This window comes from Caretta caretta, chromosome 2 (assembly GCF_965140235.1).
Source record: "Caretta caretta isolate rCarCar2 chromosome 2, rCarCar1.hap1, whole genome shotgun sequence".
Taxonomy (NCBI): Eukaryota; Metazoa; Chordata; order Testudines; family Cheloniidae; genus Caretta; species Caretta caretta.
In genome coordinates this window covers 230,169,120-230,196,382 of record NC_134207.1, presented here as the reverse complement: position 1 = coordinate 230,196,382, position 27,263 = coordinate 230,169,120, and the positions used below count along the sequence as shown (strand labels likewise).

Here is a 27,263-nt window from a genome sequence, read left to right as displayed (position 1 = left end):
AGTCCTAAAATCAAGACCCCAGATTTTTAAATAGTGTGTGAAAATAAATATCCCTCCTTTGCTTCCTATAGCAAGTACATTCTAAACCAAGTTAATTCAACTACAGAAGACAAAACAATGTCTGAACTCAAAATTTTCATCATCTCTCCCCCTCAACATCAATATAATGAAGAGTGATCTATGAGGATAAAAATGAAAGATTCATAGTTTAAAAGCAAATCCTCCCAGTTCATAACACTTACCCTGTGCGCGACTGTCCAACTTTATCACATATATCTAAGATGAGGCCCCAGTCCTCTGCAGTATTCATCTCACTAGTTGCTTTCTCTGGTTAAAAAAAAAAAAAGAGAGAGAGAGTAAATAGACCAGAATAAACTTCTTGTTCTCATATATGTGAAAGTTTAACATAGAACTACCAAGATTTAATGCTGTAAGATTTCTGTTAAATGCCAATGTTTGATATACCTTGCTTTTAATTAATTTCTTGAAGTAGTTCTTACAAATTTGCATTTTACACACATGTGTTTTTTACTGTTGTATCAAACATTAAAATATTCAAACATTCACTTGGTGCCCTAGTATTTGAATTAATAAGCTAATGAGCATTTTACTTTTTCTGTTTGCATTTCAAACAATACATACTCAGAATTATTTTTATATTCAAAGAAATATATCAGCTTTCAAGAAAATTTTGTGCACTCTTAGTTCTTGGTCTGCAAATGAATTCCAAAGGCTACCACTTCCCAGGACATTAGTATACTGTTTGCCACATCAATACATCCTTGTGCCTCAGCAGTTCAGCCACAACATATTCAGTAAGACAAAGTTAAACAAACACCTGTCAGGAATGGTCTAGATAATACTTAGTCCTGCCATGGGTGCAGGGGACTGGACTAGATGACCTCTTGAGGTCCCTTCCAGTCCGATGATTCTAATATGCTGCTGTGTCTTGTGCTTGCCTGATGCTTGTTTGTAAATATAGTTTTCTGCACTTTCACAATCTGTAGGTTGTGACCTCCATTAGACTGCAATGGATCCACAATGGGTTCAAGGATGGGTTAAAAAAGAGAAAAGTCACCCCAACTTTTAGCTCCCCAACCTCAGCTCTGCCCTGGCTGATTTCTTTAGTGGCCTCTTTCCAGCCACAGAAGTCTGCTAATCCCATGATAGCCAGGCAGGAGTCCAATAGCTCAGCCTTCTCTTTCCTCCCAGTTTATCCATCTCTCTGATTAGGCCACACCACCAAGCAGCAGCAGCAGAGAGGAATAACAAAGAGGCTGAGCAAGCAGGAAGCAGATTCAGCTGCCAGACAAGCAGGAGCAACAAATCGACATCTCCCTCCACAGCAGGTCATGTTCAGGCTTAGGCGGCCGGTGGATAACGACACCATAAAAGAGAAACAAGGAAACTGAGTTTTTCCCTCTAATTCTGAATTGAGGAATCAACTTGAATCCTATGGGAGTTTATGTCACCACTGGATGACACTAAAAAACCTAGCTTGCAGTCAGGGAAGGCACAGTTTCCATTCTGTGAACAGAAGAGTAGACTAGGAGGGGGTTTCTTGGTTCCCCCTTCCTGGCCCTGCCTCATCCAACTTTATTTCTGGTCTTTTAATTTAATAGCTGCCTCAGCAAATAATCTCACGCCCCAGGGAGGCTTTCTAGATAATTTTCTGAAGGGAAGCAAAGTTTTTCCGGGAAAGACTCATTAATCTATTCTAGCAATTCAGTGGCTACAGAGCGGAGAGACCGCGTCAGTGAAACCTCCTGTCTCCCAAAAGTCACATAGAATATCCATCTTTGAGCCCAAAGCTGTGGGCCTAATTTCTGCAAGTGAGTTTCTCTGTCCTGCATGCAAGCTGAGCAAGCCAGTTGTTGTCTCACTCTGCTAGGGTAGCAAAAGTTTCTTAAAGAAAAAAATAACACACCCGAATAAAGCTCTACTGCAAGAAAAACAACTGAGGGTCCCGTCACTCACCACCCAGAGTAAATAAAAAGTAATGATTTTTAAAAAAAAAAAATTTTTAAAAACGGATTTTTTTTATTTGTCGGATTTTTTTGATAAAATGCTTTTTGAGGAAAAAACCTATCTAAAGATAGTTTTAATTAAGATACATTATAGCTTAAAGATATCTCATTATGGAATAGGGATTATAAATTCTAATTCTATAGTATGAGACAATATATTCATGTAATGTTTAAGAAAAGTTTTGTAAACGAGTTCCATTAGTTCATGGATTAGGGACCCGATTTAATGCAGTTCCAGGGGCTTCTGAATAGATTATTTACGTTAATCTTTCTATCTACCCAATGGAACTCAGTGCTCAGTCTAGAAGATACCACCAGAGATGCTTGGTTTTGCAATTTGAGAACTGTGGATTTGTGTCTCCAGGGATAACATGCTTGTTAACAGCAAAAATGTTTTAAAATAAATAAATAAAGAGAGAGAGAGAGAGGTGAGAAATAACAGACCTCAACCCTATTGGCCCTCCGCAAATTTGTGTACATAGAGTCAATCCCTTACCTCTTTCTAAAAGTGCAATGTTTCAAAAAGTTCAATGAATAGAAGATTGTTGGGGGCAGAATAGATCTGGACAAGGAGAAGAAGTCTGGAGATAAATGTGAGAAGGGAGGGACAGGCAGTAGAAAGAAAAATGAAACTGTTTAAGGAGCATATTCCAGAAGCCTTGAGATCTTTCTGAGTGTAGCCTTCATTGATTTGAGATCTATCATACCATTCTCTCACTAGAAGGGAAAATCTATAATGACAGCAGGCCATAAAAGAGACCCAGTTTGCGAATATTTTAATGAAGTTCCTCTACCTGTGGGTAAGACAGGCACATGTGCAAAATGCAAACAGTGCAACAAATAAATGCAATGCCTGGTTGTCCGAATGAAACAACATCATGAGAAGTGTTCCTTCTCAGGAGGAAGCTGCACTGAAGTCGAAGATGATGAAAGGAACATGTATGAACATGCAGGATCTTCAGGTTGGTAAACTTTTCTATTTCATACTTCTTTCTTAAGAACTTCCTGTCTTCCTTCTGGACTATTCTTGAGTTCTCATGTTTGAGCAAAAAATATAGTTGTTACTCTATGGTACTATAATTTTAGATGCAGTTGTGATAAAAAAATAAACAGCTGAAATAGGCAGATCTTACTTTTACAATTTCACCTTTAAAGTAAAAAGAGAAGGAGTACTTGTGGCACCTTAGAGACTAACAAATTTATTTGAGCATAAGCTTTCATAAGCTACAGCTCACTCTCTAAGGTGCCACAAGTACTCCTTTTCTTTTTGCGAATAAAGACTAACACAGCTGCTACTCTGAAACCTTTAAAGTAGTACTGAGTGTCAGTGAATGCAATGAGTAATACTAAATGATCAGTATGGTAATAATAATTAAATAACTGCATTGACTTATTTTGTTTAGGAGAATTCATCCTCAACATACAGGATACTGAAGACTATCCATCTTCAAGTTCACCATCATTTTCTATAGTTTCAGAGTTATCTGCCAATGACAGTGTTTCAGTCACATCATGTATGTCACATAACCATAGTATATCACCTGTAGCAAAAAGAAAAAAAAAATCTCCATCATCCAGAAACAACCATAGATACGTTTGTGATAAGAACCAGCAGATTACAAAAAGAGGTAATGGATGAAAAAATTGCCCTGTTTGGTCATGCAACAAACTCTCCTTTCCGTATGATTGAGAATGCACACTTCATTAACATGGTTCAGTCATTAAAACCAGGATACAGTCCACCCAACAGAGCAGATGTCACAGGCAAATTGCTGGATAAAGTGTATGAAAGAGAAATTGAGCAGTGTGCAAAACGTCTAGAGGGTAAAATTGTGAACCTGAGTATTGATGGGTGGAGCAATGTTCACAACGAACCTGTTGTATGTGCTTGTGTGACAACAAAAGAAAGGAATGTCTCTTATATAAATAATACATCAGGAAATGCACACACATCAGAATACTTACAAGAAGTAGCAGTAAAAGCTATAACAAACTGAAAAAAAATTCAAATGTCTAGTACGCAGCTTGGTCATAGACAATGCTGCAAATGTATCCAAGATGAGAAGAAATTTAGAAGAGAGTCCCAAGCTAATAATATACGGTTGCAGTGCTCATTTGATGCACCTCCTAGCCAAAGACTTCAGTGTTCCAGAAATAGAGGCGAATGGTGTTGAAATTGCAAAATACTTCCGTAACAACCACTTTGCAGCAGCTGCTCTGAAAAAAGTGGGAGGAACCAAGCTAACTCTCCCACAAGACATGCGATGGAACTCAGTAGTGGACTGTTTTGAGCACTGTATCAAGAACTGGCCTAATCTGATGACAGTTTGTGAACCAAATCGTGAAAAAATAGATGTGCCATAGCTGTGTCACAGCCAAAGTTCTCAACATTGGGCTTAAGAGAAACGTTGAACGCATGCTGAGTATCCTGAAGTCTATTTCTGTAGCCTTGAACAAAATGCAGGGAAATCGCTGTTTTATCGCTGACGCTGTTGAAATTTGGAAGGAACTGAGTGAGATCTTAAAAAGAGAAATATGCAATGACAGTGTTAAATTACAAGCATTAAAACAAAAAATCAATGGGACAAGCACTATCTCCAGCTTATTTTCTTGCAAATATTCTCAATACTTGGTTCCAGGGTCAAATCTTAACTGCTGAAAAAGAGGAGTTGGCTATGACATGGACATTCAGCAATCATCCCTCCGTAATACCAACTATAATAAACTTCAGACCTACAGGTGAACCATCCAAGAAATATGTTTGCTGATGATGTTTTAAAGAAAGCCACACCAGTGAGCTGGTAGAAGCCACTTAAGCACTTGGATTTGGAGACTGTTGAAGTGATAATCTCACTTTTAACAGCAGTAGCTTCTTCTGCTGGTGTAGAAAGAATATTTTCTTCCTTTGGACCAATTCATTCCAAATTGAGAAATCATTTGAGACGTGAAAAAGCAGAAAAGCTTCTTTTTCTTTTCCAGATTATGAACAAACAGAAAAATGAAGGTGAAGACGACTGAGTTAGCTGCAGAAGCCAATATTTTATGTTTCTCATGTTGACCTAGCTAAAATAGTCTATTTAATTTTTGTTGTTGTTGTTGTTTTAAATATTTCATTTAACTATTTTAGTTAAAAACAGTTTTAACAAAAACAAACCTGATTTTAAAAAACTTGAACGTTTAACTAAATTCAAAAATTCATATGCTTGTTTTGTAAAAATATTATATGTTTGCTGTTGAAGAAAAAAAATCCAGAATACATATTGTTGTTGTTTTAGTTAAATAAAACAATTTAAATGGCTGGTGATGTTCTCCTCATAATACAGCATGGCAAAAAAATCCTCGAAATATTAATGATTAACCTGTTGAATTGGAGATAGTTCACCTCCCAATGACTTCATAAATGTCTGCTTCAATTCCCTTTGGTAAATGAAATAACCAAACAATCATTCATTTTGTGATATAGCTGTAAAACTAATCTGAAAAGTTTTCAAAATAAATCACTTTAAAAATGTATAGCGTGTATCTTCTAAAAATGAAACCTACATCTATCTCTGAGTTGTGAAGAATATGTATGAAGGTTATAACAACCAACAAGAACGCACTTTTATGCGGAAATCCATGATTAAATCGCGTCTTCCTGACTAGTGATTTAAATCAATTTGATTTAAATTAAATCCACCCTGTGACACCACCTCTTTTAATTTAGCCTTCTTGGGCTGTATTATGCTCTCAAATAGAATAGTCTAAGGACAAACAAAATAGTGCGAGATGTGGCTGTGGAAGTCACTTTTCTGCATGCTGCACTCCACAAGGCAAGAATCAAACAGCAATGGAAGAGAATATAGAAAAATCCTAGATGGCAACTGCTCATCATTGTGCCCGTCAGATCAAGTAAGAAGAAGGGACCCAAGATCTGTGCTGTCTCAGACAACAACACAGAAACTTATTTGACATGTCTTGTAGGCCTGTTGACAAACTTATAAAGTACACATTCAACAAAATTATGAAAAAAATTAATAAGTTGTGGCTGCCAGTGCCACATAGATATCCAAAATCTTTTATAGTTCCAGAACTAAGAAATGCTGGCAGACCATTAAACTATACCAGCCCACCTAAAAATCAGCCTTCTGGGGGGAAAAAAAGCTGCTACTGTTATAGACATCGCCTAAAATTCCTACAGTTGGAAGATTAGAGAAAATATTTGCTCTATTTTTTTATCTTGTTTATCTTAGCAAAAGGGGAGAGAAATGTAACACAAGGAACAGCCAGGAACACACAAGGACAAGATTAGTATCCAATTTTTATCACTGAGATTTCAAGTTGACAATCTCCCTTTATATAAGCTTTTAGGAAAAGTAATCTATTCTATGTCCTCAGAGAAAAGATTTGACTCCTGTTAGAAATATACAAGTCAATCCCACTCCAGAAATTTCCTCCAAATTTCCATTATTCCTGCCAACAAAAGAAAAAAAATAAGAAAACATATCATCTCCTTCAATACCTAATGTACCATTGTAAAAATGTCTTTATAAACTTAAGACAAAGCCCAATCAAAAACACGAATGCATGGTAATTTGGATGCCAATGTTACAAATAAAACATGGCACCCTAACACAAGGTAACTGATATAAATGAATCCCAGCCTGCCAGTATCTCTCTTACATTTGGAATTAATTCAAAGGATTATAAAGACTGTACCATAAACATACCTCCATCACTTAATTCAACCAGTTATTAGATGTACTCGTACAGATTGGAGATATGCATATTACCACTATATTGAAACTGCAACAAACACGACACAAATACTTGTATCGCTATTTCTTTTATAAATGAGAAAAGAGACTCTCAGTCTGTGTATCATTCTCCTCCACACTGCCCCTACAGCACTGTTTCCTCCCTTCTCGCATATTTTACTCTTCTTTCATATACAGCTTAGGATTCTCCCGTTTTCAAAGCACTGTACAATTGCCCTTATTAACTCTTCATACACCCTATGGTCTTCCCAAACTTCTCTCCTTCTTGTTCTGACTTTTACCATTCCCAACTTTGTTGCTTCTTTAGAAGTTTCCTAATTAACATGTGCCAAACATCCTCCCTTATCTCCTTAAAGTCATTTTTCCAAAACTACTTGACACCCTTAAGGTTATTAGTGAAAAAATCCACACACAGTTAAAGAAATCATTGAGTCTTTGGACTGCCAACTCTTCAGGGTATTTGTTTAGTATTTTTATCCTTCTGAAAAGCACTATATATATTTATACTCCCATTATATACTCCATAATCCTCAATATTAAGGCTAAGCAAACCATAGAAAATTTCAGAAAAGCAAAAGGATAGACAACTTAAACCTACTCTTTCCATCACCACCAGCTTCCCCAAACACACTGTTAAACATACCCAAGATAAAAACAAAACAAAAAAACCCTCCATCCAGGATCTCATGCATATAATTACATCTTGAAGAAAGTAGAGGCACCAATGTCCTATACACTGGACAAGTGTTTTCAAACCTTCTGAGGGACAACATATATGAAAAATAAATCCCAAACATGTAAAACCAAAACCACACAAATGTTCAGCACCAAAACACCTCACTAGGAAGTATGATTTAATAATTATCAGATGCCTCCAAGCTCAACATGCACATAAAGGCATTTCATTTTTATGCATAGTGTAAACAAACACCCATTACAATACTTTTAAATCACAGAGTACAAACTTGACTACCCAAATGTCAAGGGAGACAGGTTTCTGACAATCTAGAGAATCTTCAATGTAATTACCAGATGCTGGGATCAATAATTTTATTTTGGATAATTAAGTTCGTACCACAGTATTAAAAAGCCAATCCTTACAGATATATAGGATATCCCGGAATTAGTAAATTGATCGAGAGCATTTATGAGAGAGAAAATACATACTAGTGATGTGTCAGTGAGTGGATCTGTACAGACATGACACAAAAATGCAGACCGATAACAGTTATGCTCTAGTAATTATAAGAAACGATTAATGCAGTTGTAAACTGGATTGCTTGGTAAACTTCACACACGCAAACAATACGAGTTTTAATATGCTTAAATTCAATGTATACATCTAGGAACAAAGAATATAGGTTATGTTTACAGGATGGGGGACTCCATCCTGGAAAGCAGAAACTCTGAAAGAGATTTGGGGGTCGTGGTAGATAATCAGCTGAACATGAGCATCCAGAGTGACACTGTGGCCAAAAGAGCTAATACAACCCTGGGATGCATAAACAGGGGAATCCAAATAGGAGTAGAGAGGTTATTTTACCTCTCTATCTGGCATTGGTGCAACCACCATTGGAATACTATGTCTAGTTCTGATGTTCACAATTCAAGAAAGCTGTTGATAAACTGGAGAGGGCTCAGAGAAGAGCCACAAGAACAATTAAAGGATTAGAAAACATGCCTTACAGCAATCAACTCAAAGAGCTCAATCTATTTAGCTTAACAAAGAGAACTGGTGACTTGATTACAGTCTGTAAGTATCTAGATGGGTAACAAATATTTAATAATGGGCTTGTCAGTCTAGAAGAGAAAGATATAAATACAATCCTTTGGCTGGAAGCTGAAACTAGATAAATTCAGATGGGAAATAAGGTATAAATTTTTAACAGTGAGAATAATTAACCATTGGAACAATTTACCAAGGTTGTGGTGGATCCTCCATCACTGGCCATTTTTAAATCAAAACTGAATTTTTTTTCTAAAAGATGTGCCCTAGAAAGTATTTGGGGGAAGTTCTAATGGCCTGTGTTATACAGGAGGTCAGACTAGATTATCACAATGATCCCTCCTGGACTTGGAATCTATGACTTCAAAATGAACATTGGTGTAGTAGAGCCTATTACATCAGATGGAAGTGGCAAATGCTGTAAAAGAAATGACAAATAATAAAGGACCTAGGCCCAGATGGAATCCCTACTGATGCATGGAGAAACTTTGGAAAAGAAAGTATCCATCTGCTGACATCCCTCTTCAACCATGAGATGGGAAAAAGATACCAAACGCGTGAAGGAAAAGTATCTTGTTGGCAATATATAAGAGAAAAGGTGGTGCTGGCAAATGTACAAGTTATAGAGGTATAAAGCTGGTGAGTTATACAATGGAACTGGGGGACAGAGTCATTGATAAGACATTAAGAAGTGAAGTAGATATTAGCGCAAAACAATATGGATTTATGCGAGGAGGGTCAACAATAGATGCTGGTGTTACACTGAGGCAGCTAGTGGAAAGATGAAGAGAGAAAAGGAAAAATATTCACTTGGCGCTGATTCATGTGGACAAGGTCTTTGATCGAGTTCCAAGGGCAGTCATCTGGTGGTGTATGAGGGAGAAAATGGTACCAAAACCTTATGTGCGGCTTGTTCAAGCCAACTACGTAGGTACAACATCAACAGTCAGAACTTCCAGTGGTGAAACAAATGAACTATCAGTAAAAGAGTGCAACAAATATCAGCAATGAGGTCTTTCTTATATATCCTCATCCTGGATCTTGGTGCATGCCGGTTGCAGATGATATCATTATATGCAGTAGGAGAAAGATAGTCTAGAAAAGGATCTTGATAAATGGAGAGATGTGTTGGAGAGACATAGGTTCAAAATAAGCAGAGGAAAAACAGAGTTTATGGTATGTAAGATCAATAATGTGAACCCTGAAGAATCATCTTTGAAACTACATGGGCAGACAATAATAAAAATGCAAAGTTTCAAGTATCTGGGTTCCAGAATTCTGGAAAAGTGAAGGATGAAATTAGAATTTGGATTATAAATGTCTGGCTCAAATGGAGAGAATTAAGTGAGAGGTATGTGACAGACTCTCTCTTTTAATCTTACTGATATCTTCCTATGTAATGGTGGCCTGTCCAGTTTTAACGTAGGACACTGAATGTTGGGCAACAAGGAACAAACGTGAACAAGCTATCTGTTCCACAGACATGCAAATGCTGAGATGGATGAGTAAGCAAGAAAGACCACATGAGGAACACGTATGTTAGAGACATGCTCCAAGTAATACCCATTAATGAAAAAAATGAAGGAGTGCAGGCTCAGATGGTTTGGACAGATAAAGTGCAGACCTGACAACCATGTGAGTAAAAGTACAACACATCAAGATGGAAGGAAAAAGACAGAGTCCAACCCAGAAGTAGCAGTGGGATATCATACAGAAACACGTGTTAGCATGTGGTGGTATAGAGGATACGGCACTGAACAGAGCACTTGCAGATCCCATTTGATGTGATTAATGCAAAGAAGACTATGTCCATCATTTGCCGATGCTATTATTTTTCTGGATAGAGCTTTCAGTGCTATCTGAAAGCTTTCACAAGAACCAATCTCGCTCTCTCTATGTATACATAAGAGAAAGATTAGTTCTTATGAAAGCTATTTATATTATTTATATATATAAATACACACACACTTTTGAAATATATACACTTTGGAGTAACATAAGATTAACATACTCGATAATACAAAAATATAAACTGGGTGTTTGGGTTTATAAAGTTTAGGGCAACACATTTGCTCTTCCAGTTGCTTTATTAAGTGAAACAATATATTTTCCCTTACACCAGCCCTTACACCCAATAGTTTGAGACCACTAAAAATTCTTCAGCATGTTACATAATTACTTATTTTTCTCACCAGCTCATTCCAGAATCCATTAGCGCCATTTATTAGCAAGTCAAAGGGGTAACTACACAGTTGCAAGGCCACAGCTAATTTTAATTTATGAAGCAAAAACAGTTTCAGACTGGCCAAGTGATAAACAAAATATAGCACAGAACAAACTTACTTGCAGATTTGTCTGCCAGTATTTCTAGAAGACCCCTTGTTAATAAAAGTCACACTAGTTCTTTTTCCTAGCACTAACCAACCTGCAAAATATTTACAGCAAGGGACTGGCAATGAAATACAGAATCATCTTCAATTAAATTGTTCCGATGAGTAGAGACTACAGACCAACACCACATTGTGGTTGTTCAGAGTAGACTCCCTATCACTGGTCATTTTAAAACAAGGATGGTATCTCAGTCAACACAGCACCAATGACTGAATTACCTCCATAACTTGGGGGGGGGGGGTAGAATTTAGAGACATTGGCAATATAAAGCAGCTTGGAGGGCAGCTGCTAATGCTGCATGGGTTCTGTGTATAGAAGATATGATTTGTACTAAACTCACTTAAAACAATGTCTTCACTTATTCCACATTTCAAAAAAGTTATAAATGTTTACAGCTAAGACAACTCAAGTTCCCTCATTAGATTAAATCTAAATTAATCTCAGTTTAACAGCAGTTGACACTCAAGACAACCTGGGAATACCGCCATTGCTATAAACCACTGTGATATCTTGACACCAAAAAGGCCTCTGATGTTGTAATTATAAATCTTTTGAAGTCTTGGGTGGGAAATGGAGGAGTAAAGAGAAAGTATCCAAAGTCACTTTTGAATTCAAACTTGTTTGTCTTCTGCTTCTGTGATTGCAAATTATCTGTCAAAGCAATGTCACCTCTTCACTGCTACTCATATCCCCTGTACTGCCATTGTTATGAAATCATCATCAGGCTATTGGCTACCAAGATAAGATCTCACAACATTTTGGTACCAAGTGTTTGCAAACTATCACTATACTTGTATGGTGTCCTTTCCCTTTGTCTTGTCTATGTAAGTATAAGTATTTTAGGACAAGGACTGTATTACTCTGTATTTGTATGGTGCCTAGCACAATGGAGTCCCATTCTCAGATGGCCACTGGGCACTATCATAACAATGTCCAAAAACCTTTCAGTAAAGCAAGTGGGAGTTGTGGTATCAAAGTATAGGTCACTACATATTTCCAACAACCCCCACAGAAGGTCACACAACCTATCTACTCATGCAGCTGACTGTTGGTACCATCCACATTAAATATGCTAGTATAAGCCTCTCTCCTACCTTTTGAATAATGTTTCTCCTTCCTTCCATAACTAAATGTTTTTCAAGGATCCTGTTTGTCTCAATAAACAACCTTATTTAACCCAGTTACACTGACCACTAACAGATCCCTTTAACCTTTTTTAAACCCCATTTTCACAATAATCTAGCACACCCATTCACCTTGTTGTTCTAATTAGATGTCTTTACCAACTCTAGTCCACAGAGTAAGTGTCTTGCAAGAAAGCACTGGAATTCAAAATTGAACTCTAGGACTGTCACTGTGGTTAACTATCATTTCTTCTCTGTCACTGTATTGATTATTGCAGCACCAAGGACATTCCAAAACAGACAAGAGACCAGCAGTCAGAATGCAGTGACAGAAACTCTTACATGCCTGAGCTCCAGTAAGAGAAAAAATCAATTACGACTTACTCCTGGACATAAAGATATGAATGGGGACTTGGACTGAACATACAGTATAGGCTGTGTTCCCTGTAAGCTGCGTGGTTGGGCGGCCGCCCAGGAGAGATTCAAGTGCTGTGCAGTTGATTAGCAGAGCCACGTGTGTTTAGGTGCCCGCCCCCCCGCCGTTGCTTTGCAGCCATGTTGCTCCTACAGCTGCTCCCAGGACCTGCTGGCTGTGCAAAGCGTGGGGGTGATGGGAAGGAGGGTGCTGATATCAGGGTGTCCCCCTTCCCCTCCCAGAGCCCCTGTACACCATCTCCACAGAGCAGGGTAGAGCGGACAGGGCTCAGGACTCTCAGCAGCTCTGAGGTCTGAACGAGCCTTCAGGTGAGTGAGTGCCTTAAAGAGACAGCACATGGTCTCTCAGAAACTTCCTCAGCAGACAGCACACAATCTCTGCCTCTCTCTCTCACACACACAAACATACACAATCTCTCCCCTTCCCCCCTCCCATGTATCACATCTCCGCAGAGTGGGGGAGGGGGGACATGGTTCAGGAAGAGGAGAGCTTTCAGTGAGTGCCTTAAAGAGACAGCAGACGGGCATCTCCCACTTCCCCAGCAGCCAGCACACACAGTCTCACTCACACACACACACGCGCGCACACAGAGTTATTGTTGTTACTTCTTGGTACTTCCTGCAATGCACACATATTCTCTGTAATTTTATTCTTTCAACGTGTTTTATTTTAATTTTTTTCAAGTCTATGCATTTCATAATTTTTATTTCTCTTACACTTAAATTTAATTCTTTGGGTAGTGAGTTCTAAAATGCCTAACTTGTCCTGGCTGGAGTAATTATCCCTATTGGTAACTTTTTAAAAATATATATTATATCTAGTTTTTTTTCTTTCTGCTAGTGGCGCACAGCCGCACATTACCTTTGTGCACATAATAAAATGTATTCCACACATGACTGGAAAAAATTAGAGGAATACTGAGAATAAGAAGCACAAATTAATGGGCAAGATTCAAACACTGGACTGGTTCAGGCAGAAGAACAGGGAGACAACGCAGCACTATTTCTGAACAAGAGGGAAATGAAAAAAAGTTATAATTTTAAAATTTCAACAGACAGAAGAATCAAGTCGAGTGCATGCTCCTATGCCTGCAAATAATCATAATACAATACTATTTACTGGACCCTACTCTCCAGGTCCCTCATCCATGTCCCATGCATTCCATCCCTCCCAATATACCTTCAAGTGACATCTCTGATATGGAGGTTGTCAACCATCACATCATCTTTTGCAGTTGCATCAGATGTGTAAAATTTCCACTCTCCTGTGGCTACCAATCCATCTGGTGATGTTTCCAATGTAGCGGCTCTTCTCCTCCCTCTTCTTGCTTTGCCTGTGAACATGCCTGATAACATGAGTGGTGGAATCGAGTCACTCTGCGATTGGTGAGCAATGTGTCCACAGAAAGATGTTATTCTCTTACTTAGGGTCTCAAGTAATTGTGTTCTTTTTTAAATTCATCCTTCTCAACACCTCATCATTCATACTTTTGGTTATCCAGCTAATTTGAACATTTTTCTTTCAACCTCACAGAAGACTTTGAAAGTTGCTGAATGTATTTTCTGCAACCTATATCCTTCTCTTGATTTCTTCACGTATCATTGGTCCAACTTTATTTAAACTCCTTAAATAGGAAGAACTATACAGTTGTTTCACCACCTGACCACGATAGGTGCTACCTATCTTGTACACTTCTGTGTTTTCTTATTATCATACTTATCTTCCTAACATTGATCATCATTTCACGTTTCTTCCTCGCATTATTCACAGCAATAAGCATTTTCTAAAGTTCTTCCCTACTCAGAGCTATGCAAACTAGGTCATCAGCGTATCTTATGTTGTTGATGTATATGCCATTGACCTGTTTGCCCCACTTGGCATCTTCTAAACTTTCCCTCATACCTTCTACGCACACGTTGAATAGCTACGAAGATTGGATGCAATGCTGGTGTACAGATTTATTGATGCTGCAATACTCAGATATTTCAGTTTGTTCACACTGCTGCTTTCTGTCTGGCTTTTTATTAGCTATAGATCTCAGAAATCAATATTACGTTCTTCAAGAATATGTATCAACTTGTCAAGCTCCATTTTATCAAATGCCTACTCAAAATCTATAGTGCACATATACATTTCCCTTTACACATCTATTGCACACTCATATATGAACCTCAGGGCAAAAACTGCCTTCCTTGTGCCTATTCCTGAGTGGAAACCAAACCAACTTCTGCTAATTCTTGTCTTTAGTTGTCGATGCATCCATGTGCCAACGATTTTCAATAATTGTTCAGTGCGATCAAGCTTACAGTCTGACACTGTTCACATTCTCTACCATTGTTAATCTTTGGTAGAGGAATGAAGATGGATCTTTCATTGTGGGAACTAGAAAGAGCACTAAAAAGTAGAAAGTGAAGGAAAGGAGCTGGCGAGGTTCAAATGCTACAATTCCTGAATGGAGATTCAAAAACTTACCAGCTAAAACTTTGCAGTCATATATATATTATATACACACACACTTCTGGATGACTTCCCAATAAATGTACTTTGTAAAACAGTACAACATTCTATTGGCCTTTTCATTGAGAATATATAATCTAGATTTGCAACTGCAGCTGGTCTGAATGTTTGTTTATAAATCAGACTCTGGAAAAAGGACAATTAACACTTCAAGCATACTGTTTAATGTCAATAAATCATCAATTCACTCATCCATAAACTTACTCACCATAACTAATACAAGTCATTACTTAATCATGAAAAAAATAAATGCCTGCGATCATCAATACTAAAATCCCACCACTACTGTAAAAAAGCCTCTAAGAACTCCTTGCCATAAAACCACCAAAACAACATGAAATTTCTCTAGTAACATACATTAGAGCAAAGAGCAGTTGTAGTTTGGGCAGCAAGCACACTAGTATGCTATATGAATTTAAGTTAGCAGCCTCAAGTGCAACACCTTGTCCAAACTACTGGCTCCTCACTCTATTGTTCACTAAGGACCTCACTTTTGCATCCATCTATTAAGCAAAATGCAGCACGTCGATATAGTTGCTGCACTAGTAACCAAACTGTCATGCTGAATTGGATATCACCATCTTGCTTTCAATCTCCCAAAAACCACACTCCACTACCGTCTTGCAGATACCAAATGTACAGCTGAATCTGCATCTCTCAGGAATGGAGCAAAAATTGATATTAAGGTCCTTCAGAAAATTAGTTAGCATAAAGACATAAATGTCAATGTTTTTCATTGGGATAGAGTCCCCCACTGTACAAGTCCAGAATTTTGTTTCCTTAAATTCTGGCATCATGCACTTTGCCTAGCCACCCTGTGTACTCATACAGGAATCTCCCACAATGATTTACTAAGGCTTGCATCTGCACTGAGTAGTACCCGTTTCTGTTAACATACTCCTGAATTTGTTGGTGGTGCAGGTACAGACAGATCAAAAAATGAGCATTTAGATTCTATCAAGAGATATTGCACATTTTGGGAATCAGAACTGATTAAATCATAGAAATGTAGGGCAACAAGGGACCTCATTAGGTCATCGTGTCCAGTCCTCTGCACTGAGGCAGGGCTAAGGATTATCTCTAGACCATATCCCACAAGTGCTGGTCTAACTTGTTCTTAAAAACCTCCAGTGATGGCAGTTAGGAGGTTTTTCCTAATGTCTAACCTAAATCTCCCTTGCTGCAATTTAACCCCATTACTAACTTGTCCTGTCCTCGGTGGGTAAGGAGAACAGTATATCACCCTCTCTTTATAAAAACCTTTTCAGTACTTGAAGTCTTATGTCCCCTTTCAGCGGTCCCTTTTACAGACTAAACAAACGCAGGTGTTTCAATCTTTCCTTATAAACCATGTTCTCTGGACCTTTAATTTTTTTCTCTCCTCTGGACTTTCTCCAATTTGTCCACATCCCTCACAAAATGTGGTACTCAGAACTGGACACAGTACTTCAGCTGAAACCTTATCAGTGCTGAGTAGAGTGGAAGAATTACTTCTCATGTCTTGCTTACAACACTCCTGCTAATATATCCAGAATGATGTTTGCTTTTTTTGCAACAGCAATACATTGTTGATTCATATTTAGTTTATGATCCACTATAACCTCTAGATCCTTTTTCTGCGGTACTCCTTCCTCAGTAGCCATTTCCATTTTGTATTTATACAATTGATTATTCCTTCCTAAGCATAGTATTTTGTATTTATCCTTATTGAATTTTATCCTATTTATTTCAGACCATTTCTCCAGTTTGTCAAGATCATTTTGAATTCTAATGCTGTCTTCTTAAGTGCCTGCAATCCCTCTTGGCTTGGTATTGTCTGCAGACTTTACTAGTGTACCCTCTATGCCATTACCCAAATCATTTATGAAGATACTGAAAAGAATCAGACCCAGGACAGCTCCCTGAGGGAGCCCCCTCAATATGCCCTTTCAGCATGACTGTGAATCATTGATACTCTCAGAGCTTTACAGCCAGTGGTCTCCCCTCCTCTCCCACCTTATAGTAGGTGTGCCTACGCTATATTTCCCCAGTTTGGTTGTGAGAAGGTCATGTGAGAGAGTATCAGAAGCCTTACTAGAATCAAGATATCTGCTGCTTCCCCCTATCCCAGGGGTGGCCAACCTGAGCGCAAGAAGGAGCCAAAATTTATCAATGTACATTGCCAAAGAGCCACAGTAATATATCAGCAGCCCCCCATCAGCTCCCCTCCCAGCGCCTCCTGCCCACTGGCAGCCCCACCAATCAGCACCTCCCCCTCCCTCACTTCACCTCCTGATCAGCTGTTTCGTGGCACGCAGAAGGCTCTGGGGGAGAGGGGGAGAAGCGAGGGCATGGCAGGCTCAGGGAAGAGAACGTGAAGGGGTGGAGTGGGGGCAGGGTCTGTGGCAGAGCCACGGTTGAGCAGTGAGCACCCCCTGGCACACTGGAAAGTTGGAGCCTGTAGCTCCAGCCCCAGAGTCAGTACCTATAAAAGGAGCCGCATACAAACTTCTAAAGAGCCACATGTGGCTCCGGAGCCACAGGTTGGCCACCCCTGCCCTATCCAAAAGGCCCATTACCCTGTCAAAGCAGGATATTAGGTTGGTTTGACATGATTGGTTCTTGAGAAATCCATGCTGTTACTTATCACCTTATTTTCTTCTCGTTGTTTACAAACTGACCTATTATTTGCTCCATTATCTTTCCAGGTACCAAAATTAAGCTGACTGGTCTCTAATTCCCTGGGTTGTCCTTATTCTGCTTTTTATAGCTAGGTACTATATTTGCCCCTTTCTGGCCCTCAGGTATATCTTCCATCCTCCATGAGTTCTCAAAGATAATTGCTAATGGCTCAAAGATCTCTTCAGCTAGCTCCTTAAGTATTCTAGAATGTATTTCATCAGGCCTTGCTGATTTGCAGACATCTAACTTATCTAAATAATTCTTAACTTGTTCTTTCCCTAGTTAGTTTCAGACCCCATTTACACAGATGTTTGCTATGTTAGTCATTCGATCACTACTAACCTTTTTGGTGAAAACTGAAACAAAAAAGGGGCTTTTAATACATTGGCCACTGCTGTGTTTTCTCTTATTGTCTTTCCCTCCCCGTTAAGTAATGGGCTACTCTGTCCTTGGTCTGCCTCTTGCTTCCAATATATTTGTAAAATGTTTTCTTGTTACCCTTTATGTCCCTAGCTAATTTAATTGGGGGTGGGATGCTTTGGGGGGGGGGGGTGTCTGTTTTTGTCCTTAGCCTTTCTAATTTCTTTCCTATATGCTTGTGTTATTGTTTTTATATTAATTCCTTGTAATTTGACCTAGTTTCCACTTTTGTATGACTCTTTTTGAGTTTCAGGTCACTGAAGATATCTTCATTAACCAGGGTGATCACTTACCATACTTTCTATCTTTCCTTCGCATTGGGATAGTTGGTTCTTGTGCCCTTAATATATTTTTAAAAACTGCCAATTCTCCGGCTCGCTTTTTTCCCTTAGACTTGCTTCCCATGGGATCTTACCTCCCAATTCCCTGAATTTGCAAATGTCTGCCTTCCTGAAGTCTATTGTCCTTATTCTGCTGTTTTTCCTCCTACCATTTCTTAGAATCACGAACGCTATTATTTCATGATCATTTTCACCCAAGCTGCCTTCCACCTTCAAATTTTCAACCAGTTTCTCCCTCTTTGTCAGAATCAAATCTAGAACAGTCTCTCCACATTGCATTTTCACCTTCTGTAATAAAAAATTGTCTCTAGTACATTCCAAGAACTTACTGAATAGTCTGTGCCCTGCTGTATTATTTCCCAACAGACATCTGCCGGGATATCAGTAAGGCATTTGATACAGTTCCACATGGGAAATTATTTGTTAAATAGGAGAAGATGGGGATTAATATGAGAACTGAAAGGTGGATAAGGAACTGGTTAAAGGGGAGACAAGTTGTACTGAAAGGTGAACTGTCGGGCTGGATGGAGGTTACTAGTAGAGTTCTTCAGGGATCGGTCTTGGAACCTATCTTATTTAACATTTTTATTAATGACTTTGGCACAAAAGTGGAGTATGTTAATAAAATCTGTGGATTACCCAAAATTGAGAGGTATTGCAAATATGAAGGAGAGACTGGAATATCATACAAGAAGATCTGGATGACTTTGAAAACTAGAGTAATAGAGATGGGATGAAATTTAATAGTGCAAAGTGCAAGGCCATGCACTTTGGGATTAACAAGAAGAACTTTTGCTATAAAATGGGGATTTATCAATTGGAAGTGACAAAGAAGGAGAAAGACCAGGGTGTATTGGATGATCACAGGAAGACTATGAGCTGTCAATGTGATGCAACTGTGTAAAAGGCTAATGCAGTCCTAGGATACATCATGTGAGATATTTCCAGTAGAGAGACAGGGAAGTGTTAGTTCCATTGTACAAGGCACTGGTGTTACCTCATCTGAAATACTATGTGCAATTCTGGTCTTCCATGTTTAAGAAAGATGAATTCAATTCAACCTGGAAGAGGTGCAGAGAAGGGGCTACTAGGATGATCAGAGGAATGGAAAACCTACCTTTGAGAGGAAACTCAAAGCACTTGGCTTGTTTAGCCTGACCAAAAGAATGTTGAGGGGAGAAACAATTGCTCTGTATACATGCATGAGACGGATAAATACCAGGGAGGGAAAGTAATTATTTAAGTTAATCACCAATGTTGACACAAGAACAAATGGCTATAAACTGGCCATCAATAATTTTAGGCTTGAAATAAGATGGTTTTTGACCATCAGAGGAGTGAAGTTCTGGAACAGCCTTCCAAGCGGAGTAGTGGAGGCAAAAAACCTAACTGGCTTTAAGACTGAGCTTGATAAGTTTATGGAGACGAAGGTATGATGAGACTACCTACAACAGCATGCAGCCAATCTGCATCTGCTAGTAGCAATATCTCCAACGGCCGATGATGGGACACTAGCTGGGGAGGGCTCTGAGTTACTACAGAGAATTCTTTCCCAGGTGTCTGGCTGCTGGGTCTTGCCTACATGCTCAGGGTCTAACTGATCAACATATTTGGGGTTGGAAAGGAATTTCCTCCCAGGTCAGATTGGCAGAAACCCTGGGGGGGTTTCACCCTTCTCTGCAGCATGGGGTATGGGTCACTTGCAGGTTAAACTAGTGGACAAAAGTGAATTCTCTGTAACTCAAAGTCTTTAAATCATGATTTGAGCATTTCAGTAACTCAGCCAGAGGTTATGGGTCTATTACAGGAGTGGGTGGGTGAGGTTCTATGGCCTGCAATGCATAGGAGGTCAAGTTAGAGGATTATGATGGTCCCTTCTGGTCTTAAAGTGTATGAGTAGCCTTGGTAGTTGAAGTCCCCCATCACCACCAAGACCTGTGCTTTGGATGATTCCTTGTGCTTAAGTAAATTTGTGTGTCACCTGTGTGGCCAAACTTCATCACAGTATGTCAGTCATGCCTGACACAAGGTGTGCTGCCTAGCAGCATCTTCACTACCTGAAAGGAGCATGCCACAAACATGAGATGCTCTACACCAGCGGTTCTCAAACTGTGGGTCAGGACCCCAAAGTCGGTTGTGAACCCATTTTAATGGGGTCGCCAGGGCTGGCCTTAGACTTGCTGGGGCCTGGAGCTGAAGCCCCACTGTCCGGGGCCAAAGCCCGAGACCCACAGCTCTGGTGCTGAAGCCCAAGCCCCACCACCCCGGCCCGTGGAGCTTGGGCTTTTGCCCCCAAATCCGGAGCAGTGGGGCTCGGGTGCGGTCAGGCTGCGGTCTCCCTTCCTCGGGTCATGTAGTAATTTTTGTTGCCAGATAGGGATCACAATGTAATGAAGTTTTAGAACGTCTGCGCTACACCAACAGAGCAAGCGGGCAAATAACGAGGCTGCTATAATGAGGCACTCTTTTGTTAACAGGATGTATGTTCCTTCCAGTTGATCATGGATGGCATTTAGAAAACAAGGAGCTTGCCAGCAAGCACCTGGATGACAAAAGTCCAGCACCAGATAATATGTTGCAGGCATGAGAAAAGTCAAACAGGGAGGTATTCCTGTCTTGCTGCTGTGTTTTCCTGCACAGACTTGTGTAAGTGTCAGAAGTGTGAGAACACTCACAAAAATGCTGCTGAACCTGTCATTCACAATGATGATGTGTCCAACGAGAGAGATTTTCTAAGTAGACTGTCAGAGTGGGAAATAAAAATGTATTTTACTCAGGGAATAAGCACTACAGTGCCAAGAACAATACACAGTTCAAAATAACACTAGATTTGAATAAGAAAATAAAATGTTGATTTATATAATCAGATCAATTCATACCAATCCAGATGAGCTGTCACTGTCTTAAAAATATGTAAGAAACAAATGTTATATACAAAAAGAAAAGGAGGACTTGTGGCACCTTAGAGACTAACCAATTTATTTGAGCATGAGCTTTCGTGAGCTACAGCTCACTTCATCAGATGATCTGATGTAGCTGTAGCTCACGAAAGCTCATGCTCAAATAAATTGGTTAGTCTCTAAGGTGCCACAAGTCCTCCTTTTCTTTTTGCGAATACAGACTAACACGGCTGTTCCTCTGAAATGTTATATACAAGAGGATTCCAGTAAAAAGGTTTGTGTTTTTCTTTTCTCAGTGCTGTTGCTGAGAAAAATATACAGGCTGTCAAATAAAATAGTAATATTTTAGGTATTTGCATAGAAAAAATGCATCAAATGTATTAAATTTATAATTTATCATTAAATGTATCAGTGAGGTTGGTATACAAACACTTCTCTTAAGGGAAAATAGCAAAATGGTCCAGCCTACAGTAAAAGGTTAGTATTGCCATGAAAAACAAATTATGGGGGTCGGGTAATACTTGCTACCAAAAGATAGACATGGTAATTGATTGCACATTATCTGGTAGACTGATAATTGTAGAAAATATTGATGCATAAAACATCCCAGCAGGGCAAGAATTTTTAGTTCTTTCATATATTTTATTGCCCATAAATAAATAATTTTCACTCAAATTGGCTGTTTGCAATATTTTTTTCTTATGTATGACTTCTAAGTTTCTCTGTCCATTCAGTTCTGCCTTTAATACCATTTCCATATACATTACAATCATTTTCAGCCAACTTGAGCCTTCAAAGGGCAAATATTAATGAAGTTATGGACAAGAACCCTTTGTCAGTATAGTGTCAAATTGCAACTTTGGACACGCCATGACAGAAAAATCCAGGGTTTCTTGGGGAGAACTTTTAACATGTCTCTCAGGCTATTGGTTATATAAATCTGCAGAGAGCATGTAGTGCCCCGCCAAGCTCATTTTCTAAACACAATAACTGGTCTCACCGTACTGCCTTCCAAAAAATTACATTTTCCCATAATTCCCCCTTGATTCCAGAAGGCCTTTCAAAGCTTCCCAGAAGACAATGCTGTGCCAGTAGGTACCTAGAAAGGAAGTGAACTGTAATGATGGAGTATAGTGCCTCTGTGGATGTGGGGCAAAAATCGCACCTGAAATAATGTGACGACTGTGATCACACTGAACCGTTAGTACAATAGTACCAATAAAGGTACCGATTCATTTATCAATAATTCAGTTCTCTAGTTCTAAAACTGAAGTCTGTGGAACATTTGCTTGTGGTTCCCAGAAAGCTGACTGATTATAAGGTGGAGGTGTCTGGGGAAGTGGGAGAGTTAATGGGAGCCTTGAATTTTGAAGTCATACTAATATATACAAAATGAATCATTAATTTGTAGTTTATAAGTCCTAAACACAAAAAGTGATGAGTACTGAAGAAACTTGATCCCTGAAATATAGTTCATATTTAATAGCACAGGTTTTTTAGATCATGAGTGGCTTTACTTGCTTATCAAAAGAAGATGAACCAGAGATCTCTACCTTTAAAGCAGCTAGATCACTGACAGTGTCATTGTCTTTAAAAGTGTAATTGCCTTTACGTTAACTTATCTGTGTAACATAGTACTGAAAAATTTGAAGCTAACCACTGATAAGAAACCAACTACACAAAAAATCAAATGGGCAGGCAGAAAATAACTTCAGATCATGTATATGTAACTTTACATTTTGGAAAAAGAAAAAGGAGTACTTGTGACACCTTAGAGACTAACAAATTTATTTGAGCATAAGCTTTCGCGAGCTACAGCTCACTACATGCATCCGATGAGCCGTTTGAGTCACGTCAGGCAGATACCAACGCCTCGCTGTCCACAGCGCTCTCACCAGTGAGCATTTCCGTCCCCTTTGTGTGCGTGTCTCTGTCCCTCGTGACGGAGTGCGGCCCCTGAGAGCGCAGCGGCACTGCCAGCAAGGCTCAGCACAGCCCACCCTCGTGCCTGCCCCTTGGACAGCTGTCTCTGCCCCTCCCCCAGAAAACAAAGCCGTGAACAGCAGGGGCTCGCGCGGGGTGGGCTGGCAAAACAAGTTTGAGGCGAGGAGCGGGGGGCAACTCAGAGCGTGGGGAAGGGGCGCACCAGGGCGGATGGTGGCAGACCCGGGGGCAGGCAGCACAGACGGACAGCGGAGTGGGGAGTGCCCGACGCCAGCGGGCAGGCGGGGAGAGCGTTGGGTACCAGACAGCAAGGGCCGGGCGGGGGGCTGGGCGCCCGGCAGCAGGGGCCGGGCCGGGCCGGGCCGCTCGTGTCTGTGCCACTTACCCACATCCTGGTCAAAGGGGTTGGTGGCGAAGAGCGGCATCTCGGGTCCGCGCGCTGGGGGTGGGGAACAGCCTCTCCCTCCCCTCCCGGTCGCGGGGTACGGCGTGTGGCGCGCGAGTGCGATGGAGGGGCGGGGGAAGGGGACTCTCTGTGGCGGCCTCAGCTCCTCCTCCCTGTCAGGGCATAGCTCAGGAGCCACCCCTCCGTGCTCGCAGAGCATGCCGGGAAAAACAGGGATGCCCACGCCAATGCCTGACCCGAAGACGCCCCTCAGCGCAGACACAAAGGGCTGGGAGCGGCTCTGCCCTCCCGCTGTGTGACAACCGCGGTGCTTTCACTGCCCCTGCCTCCCCAGGATGGGTTGCTGGATGGGGCGGTGGGTCAGCCAGCAGAGGAGGCCCCTCCGGCGCTCTCAGGGCAGCTATGCCCCTGACAGTCGGTGACGGACACCCCGCTCCCCCGTCAGACCGGAGCAAGTGGGAGCCGGGACTTTGCACCTGCTGGCAAGTGGCCCCGGCAGGGGCGCCTTCCAGCGGGACAGTCCCCCGCGCGGGGTGCTGTCCCTTTAAGGCGTCGGGAGGGAGAGGGGCTCGTCCCCTCCGCACGAGCGGCTCCCGGGCCCTGCGGCGTCCCCCGCAGCACCTGCTCCCAGGCCCCGCGTGTCCAGGGGGGCAGCTCGCGCATCTCAGCCCCGCATCGTAGGGACCACGGCGGCGGCCCCGTGACTGCTGATGCTGACCTGATTTGCACGAGGGATGGGGATGGGGGCACGAGGCTGGACCGGGCCCTGCCCTTTGTACCACATGGCTGCGTGGGCCGCCGCCGCGTGCTGTGGGGGGAGGGAGCAGCAGCCCCAGAGCCGAGGGCCTGGCAGATGAGGGGCCCCAGGAAGCCTCAGCCCCTGAGCTCCGCTCCCCACGCTGCCTGGCTTCGGCCCCCGCTGCTCCACTGTCCCTGCCCCAATTGGCTTCTACCTGCTCGGTGCCTGCCAGCATCCCCATCTGCTCCCACTGCTGGGGGGGGGGGGGGGGGCGATGTGAGAGAGATCACGGACTTTTTCTCACTGTGAAGAATGGCATCTGCGGAGCTGCACCAAACTTGGCGGCTCTGATTAAGTCCCCCAACTTCATCCAATTCTGTCTACCCCAGGGCAAGCAATTCAGTGTTGTAGGGGCAAGGAGCAAGTAAAATATTAAAAGTAACATCCTCGTTCCCCCTTTCTTTGCTGCTGCCCCAAATGGTGAGTGAGTCAGTTTCATGCCCAGACTGGTATGTTTTCTGTCTTTAATTTTCAAGGCTTCCCTGTGGATTGGGCTGATCTAACACTACTGCTAACTCTCTCACATCTTTGAAATAAATGAGGAAATTAAGGATAGGTTTCAGGGTGGTGACACTGATAGATTATTCCTCAATACAGTATGTATTTATAAATAAACCTGGATTGGCCAGTTATCCATGTGGATTTATATGTAAATACACATTATTCATAAGAACAGCCATACTGGGGTCAGACCAAACGTCCATCAAGCCCAGTATCCTGTCCTTTGACAGTGGCCAATGGATGGTGCTCCAAAGGGAATGAACTGACAGGTTATCATCAAGTCATCCATGCCCTGTCACCCAATCCCAGCTTCTGGCAAACAGAGGCTAGGAACACGATTCTTGCCTATCCTGGCTAATAGCCATTAATCGACCTATCTTCCATGAATCTATCTAGCTCCCTTTTGAGCCCCGTTATAGTATTGGCCTTCACAACACCCTCTGGCAAGGAGTTCCAGAGGTTGACAGCGTGTTGCATGAAAAAATACTTACTTGTGTTTGTTTTAAAACTGCTACCTATTCATTTCATTTGGTGGCCCCTTGTTCTTGTATTATGAGAAGGAGTAAATAACACTTCCTTATTTACTTCCTCTATACCACTCATGATTTTATAGATCTCTATCGTATTCCCCCTTAGTCGCCTCTTTTCCAAATTGAAAAGTCCCAGTCTTATTAATCTCTCCTCATATGGAAGCCGTTCTATACCCCTAATAATTTTTGTTGCCCTTTTCTGAACCTTTTCCAATTCCAATATATCTTTTTTGAGATGGGGCGACCACATCTGCATGCAGTATTCAAGGTGTGGGCACTACCATGGATTTGTATAGAGGCAATATGATATATTCTGTCTTATTATCTATCATTTTCTTGATGATTCCCAACATTCTGTTCGCTTTTTTGGCTGCCGCTGCACACTGAGTGGATGATTTCAGAGAACTATGCACAATGACTCCAAGATCTCTTTCTTGAGTAGTAACAGCTAACTTGGATCCCATCATTGTATATGTATAGTTAGGATTATGTTTTCCACTGTGCATTACTTTGCATTTAGCAACATTAAATTTCATCTGCTGTTTTGTTGCCCAGTCACCCAGTTTTGTAAGATCCTTTTGTAGCTCTTCACAGTCTGCCTGGGACTTAATGATCTTGAGTAGTTTTGTATCATCTGCAAATTTTGCCACCTCACTGTTTACCCCTTTTTCCAGATTGTTTATGAATATGTTAAATAGGACTGGGCCCAGTACAGACCCCTGGATGGCACCACCTCTCTCCATTCTGAAAACTGACCATTTATTCCTACCCTTTGTTTCCTACCTTTTTACCAATCCATGAGAGAACCTTCCCTCTTAATAAAAGTATTGTTGTTTTTATGGTACTAAACATGCACATGATATGTTACCCGAAGACCAAATCTTGTTTTTTTAACTTCATAGGAGCGGCCCCATCACCTCCAATGGAATTTATTCCATGAGCAGGATTTGGGTCACAGCATATGACACATTTCCTGCCTATCCCTGCCATACAAAGCTCAGTCATTTTCTTTAAGGGCTATTAGGGCGGCATAATTAGTGAGCTAGAAAGAAAGTAAACAGTGGTGACAGAGTCATAAGAGAAGTATCTGTTCAGAAAGGATGGTGTTGACATATAAAAAAACAAAATAGCAACAAACATGGATTTAAAAAAGTAAGATTTATATTAACTTATGCAATACAGAAATAAAATAGTTAAAATAAATGGGAAAATCTATTATTTCCCTCCCCACTTGGTCAATATATTCATGACTTACTGATGTTGTCTCATATGCAACAGCCTTTCACAAAATCCTTCAGAAAAACTGCTAAAAAAAATCACCTTTCTTCTGCATAGGAAAATCTACAAGCCCTTGAGACAGGGACCTATTATATATTTGGCATATTTCATCTTTTATATAGTACTATTCATAGATATGCCACTATTTTATTAATAATAATGCTCAGTTAATTATCTATGCAGCTTAATCAGTTCCTGTTGTTTCTTAATTGCTCTGTGTGTTTACACATGTGACAAATTGCAGAACCATGTGCTACATGTATTGTTCATGTTTCTGACTGCCTCATCTTCTTTTCCACCCCTTAATCCATCTCCCCAGGACTTACTTTGATATTCCAAACCCTGGAGCAGCTTCATATAGCCACAACCTATAAAAACAACCTACCAGAGAAAGATTGCCTCCACATGTTACAGGAAAAAACTAGTTTTTCAGATTATTACAGGAACCATTTTTGTATCTCTGCTTGTAAAGCTAGGTCATGAGTTCAGTTGTACGGGGCTAAGA

General features: G+C 40.7%; 1 protein-coding gene across 5 annotated transcripts in view; it reads right to left on the bottom strand.

Moving 5' to 3' along the window:
- Window positions 1-23,829, bottom strand: part of STAM (signal transducing adaptor molecule) — an 82,431-nt gene extending 58,602 nt beyond the window's left edge. For 2 of the 5 annotated variants that reach the window (XM_075125893.1, XM_048838010.2), the window contains exons 1-2: window positions 23,630-23,828; window positions 243-327 (exon numbers count right to left, since the gene is read on the bottom strand). Coding sequence is in view for 3 of the 5 variants with exons in the window: in XM_048838010.2 (XP_048693967.1) it covers window positions 243-327; window positions 23,630-23,669 (125 nt within the window). In the remaining 2 variants the exon portion in view is untranslated. Of the gene's footprint in view, window positions 1-242; window positions 328-3,451; window positions 3,526-23,629 lie in introns of those variants that run through there. The other 3 variants (XM_048838009.2, XM_048838014.2, XM_075125894.1) reach the window with 3 other exon arrangements.
- Between the last annotated feature and the right edge of the window lie 3,434 nt (window positions 23,830-27,263).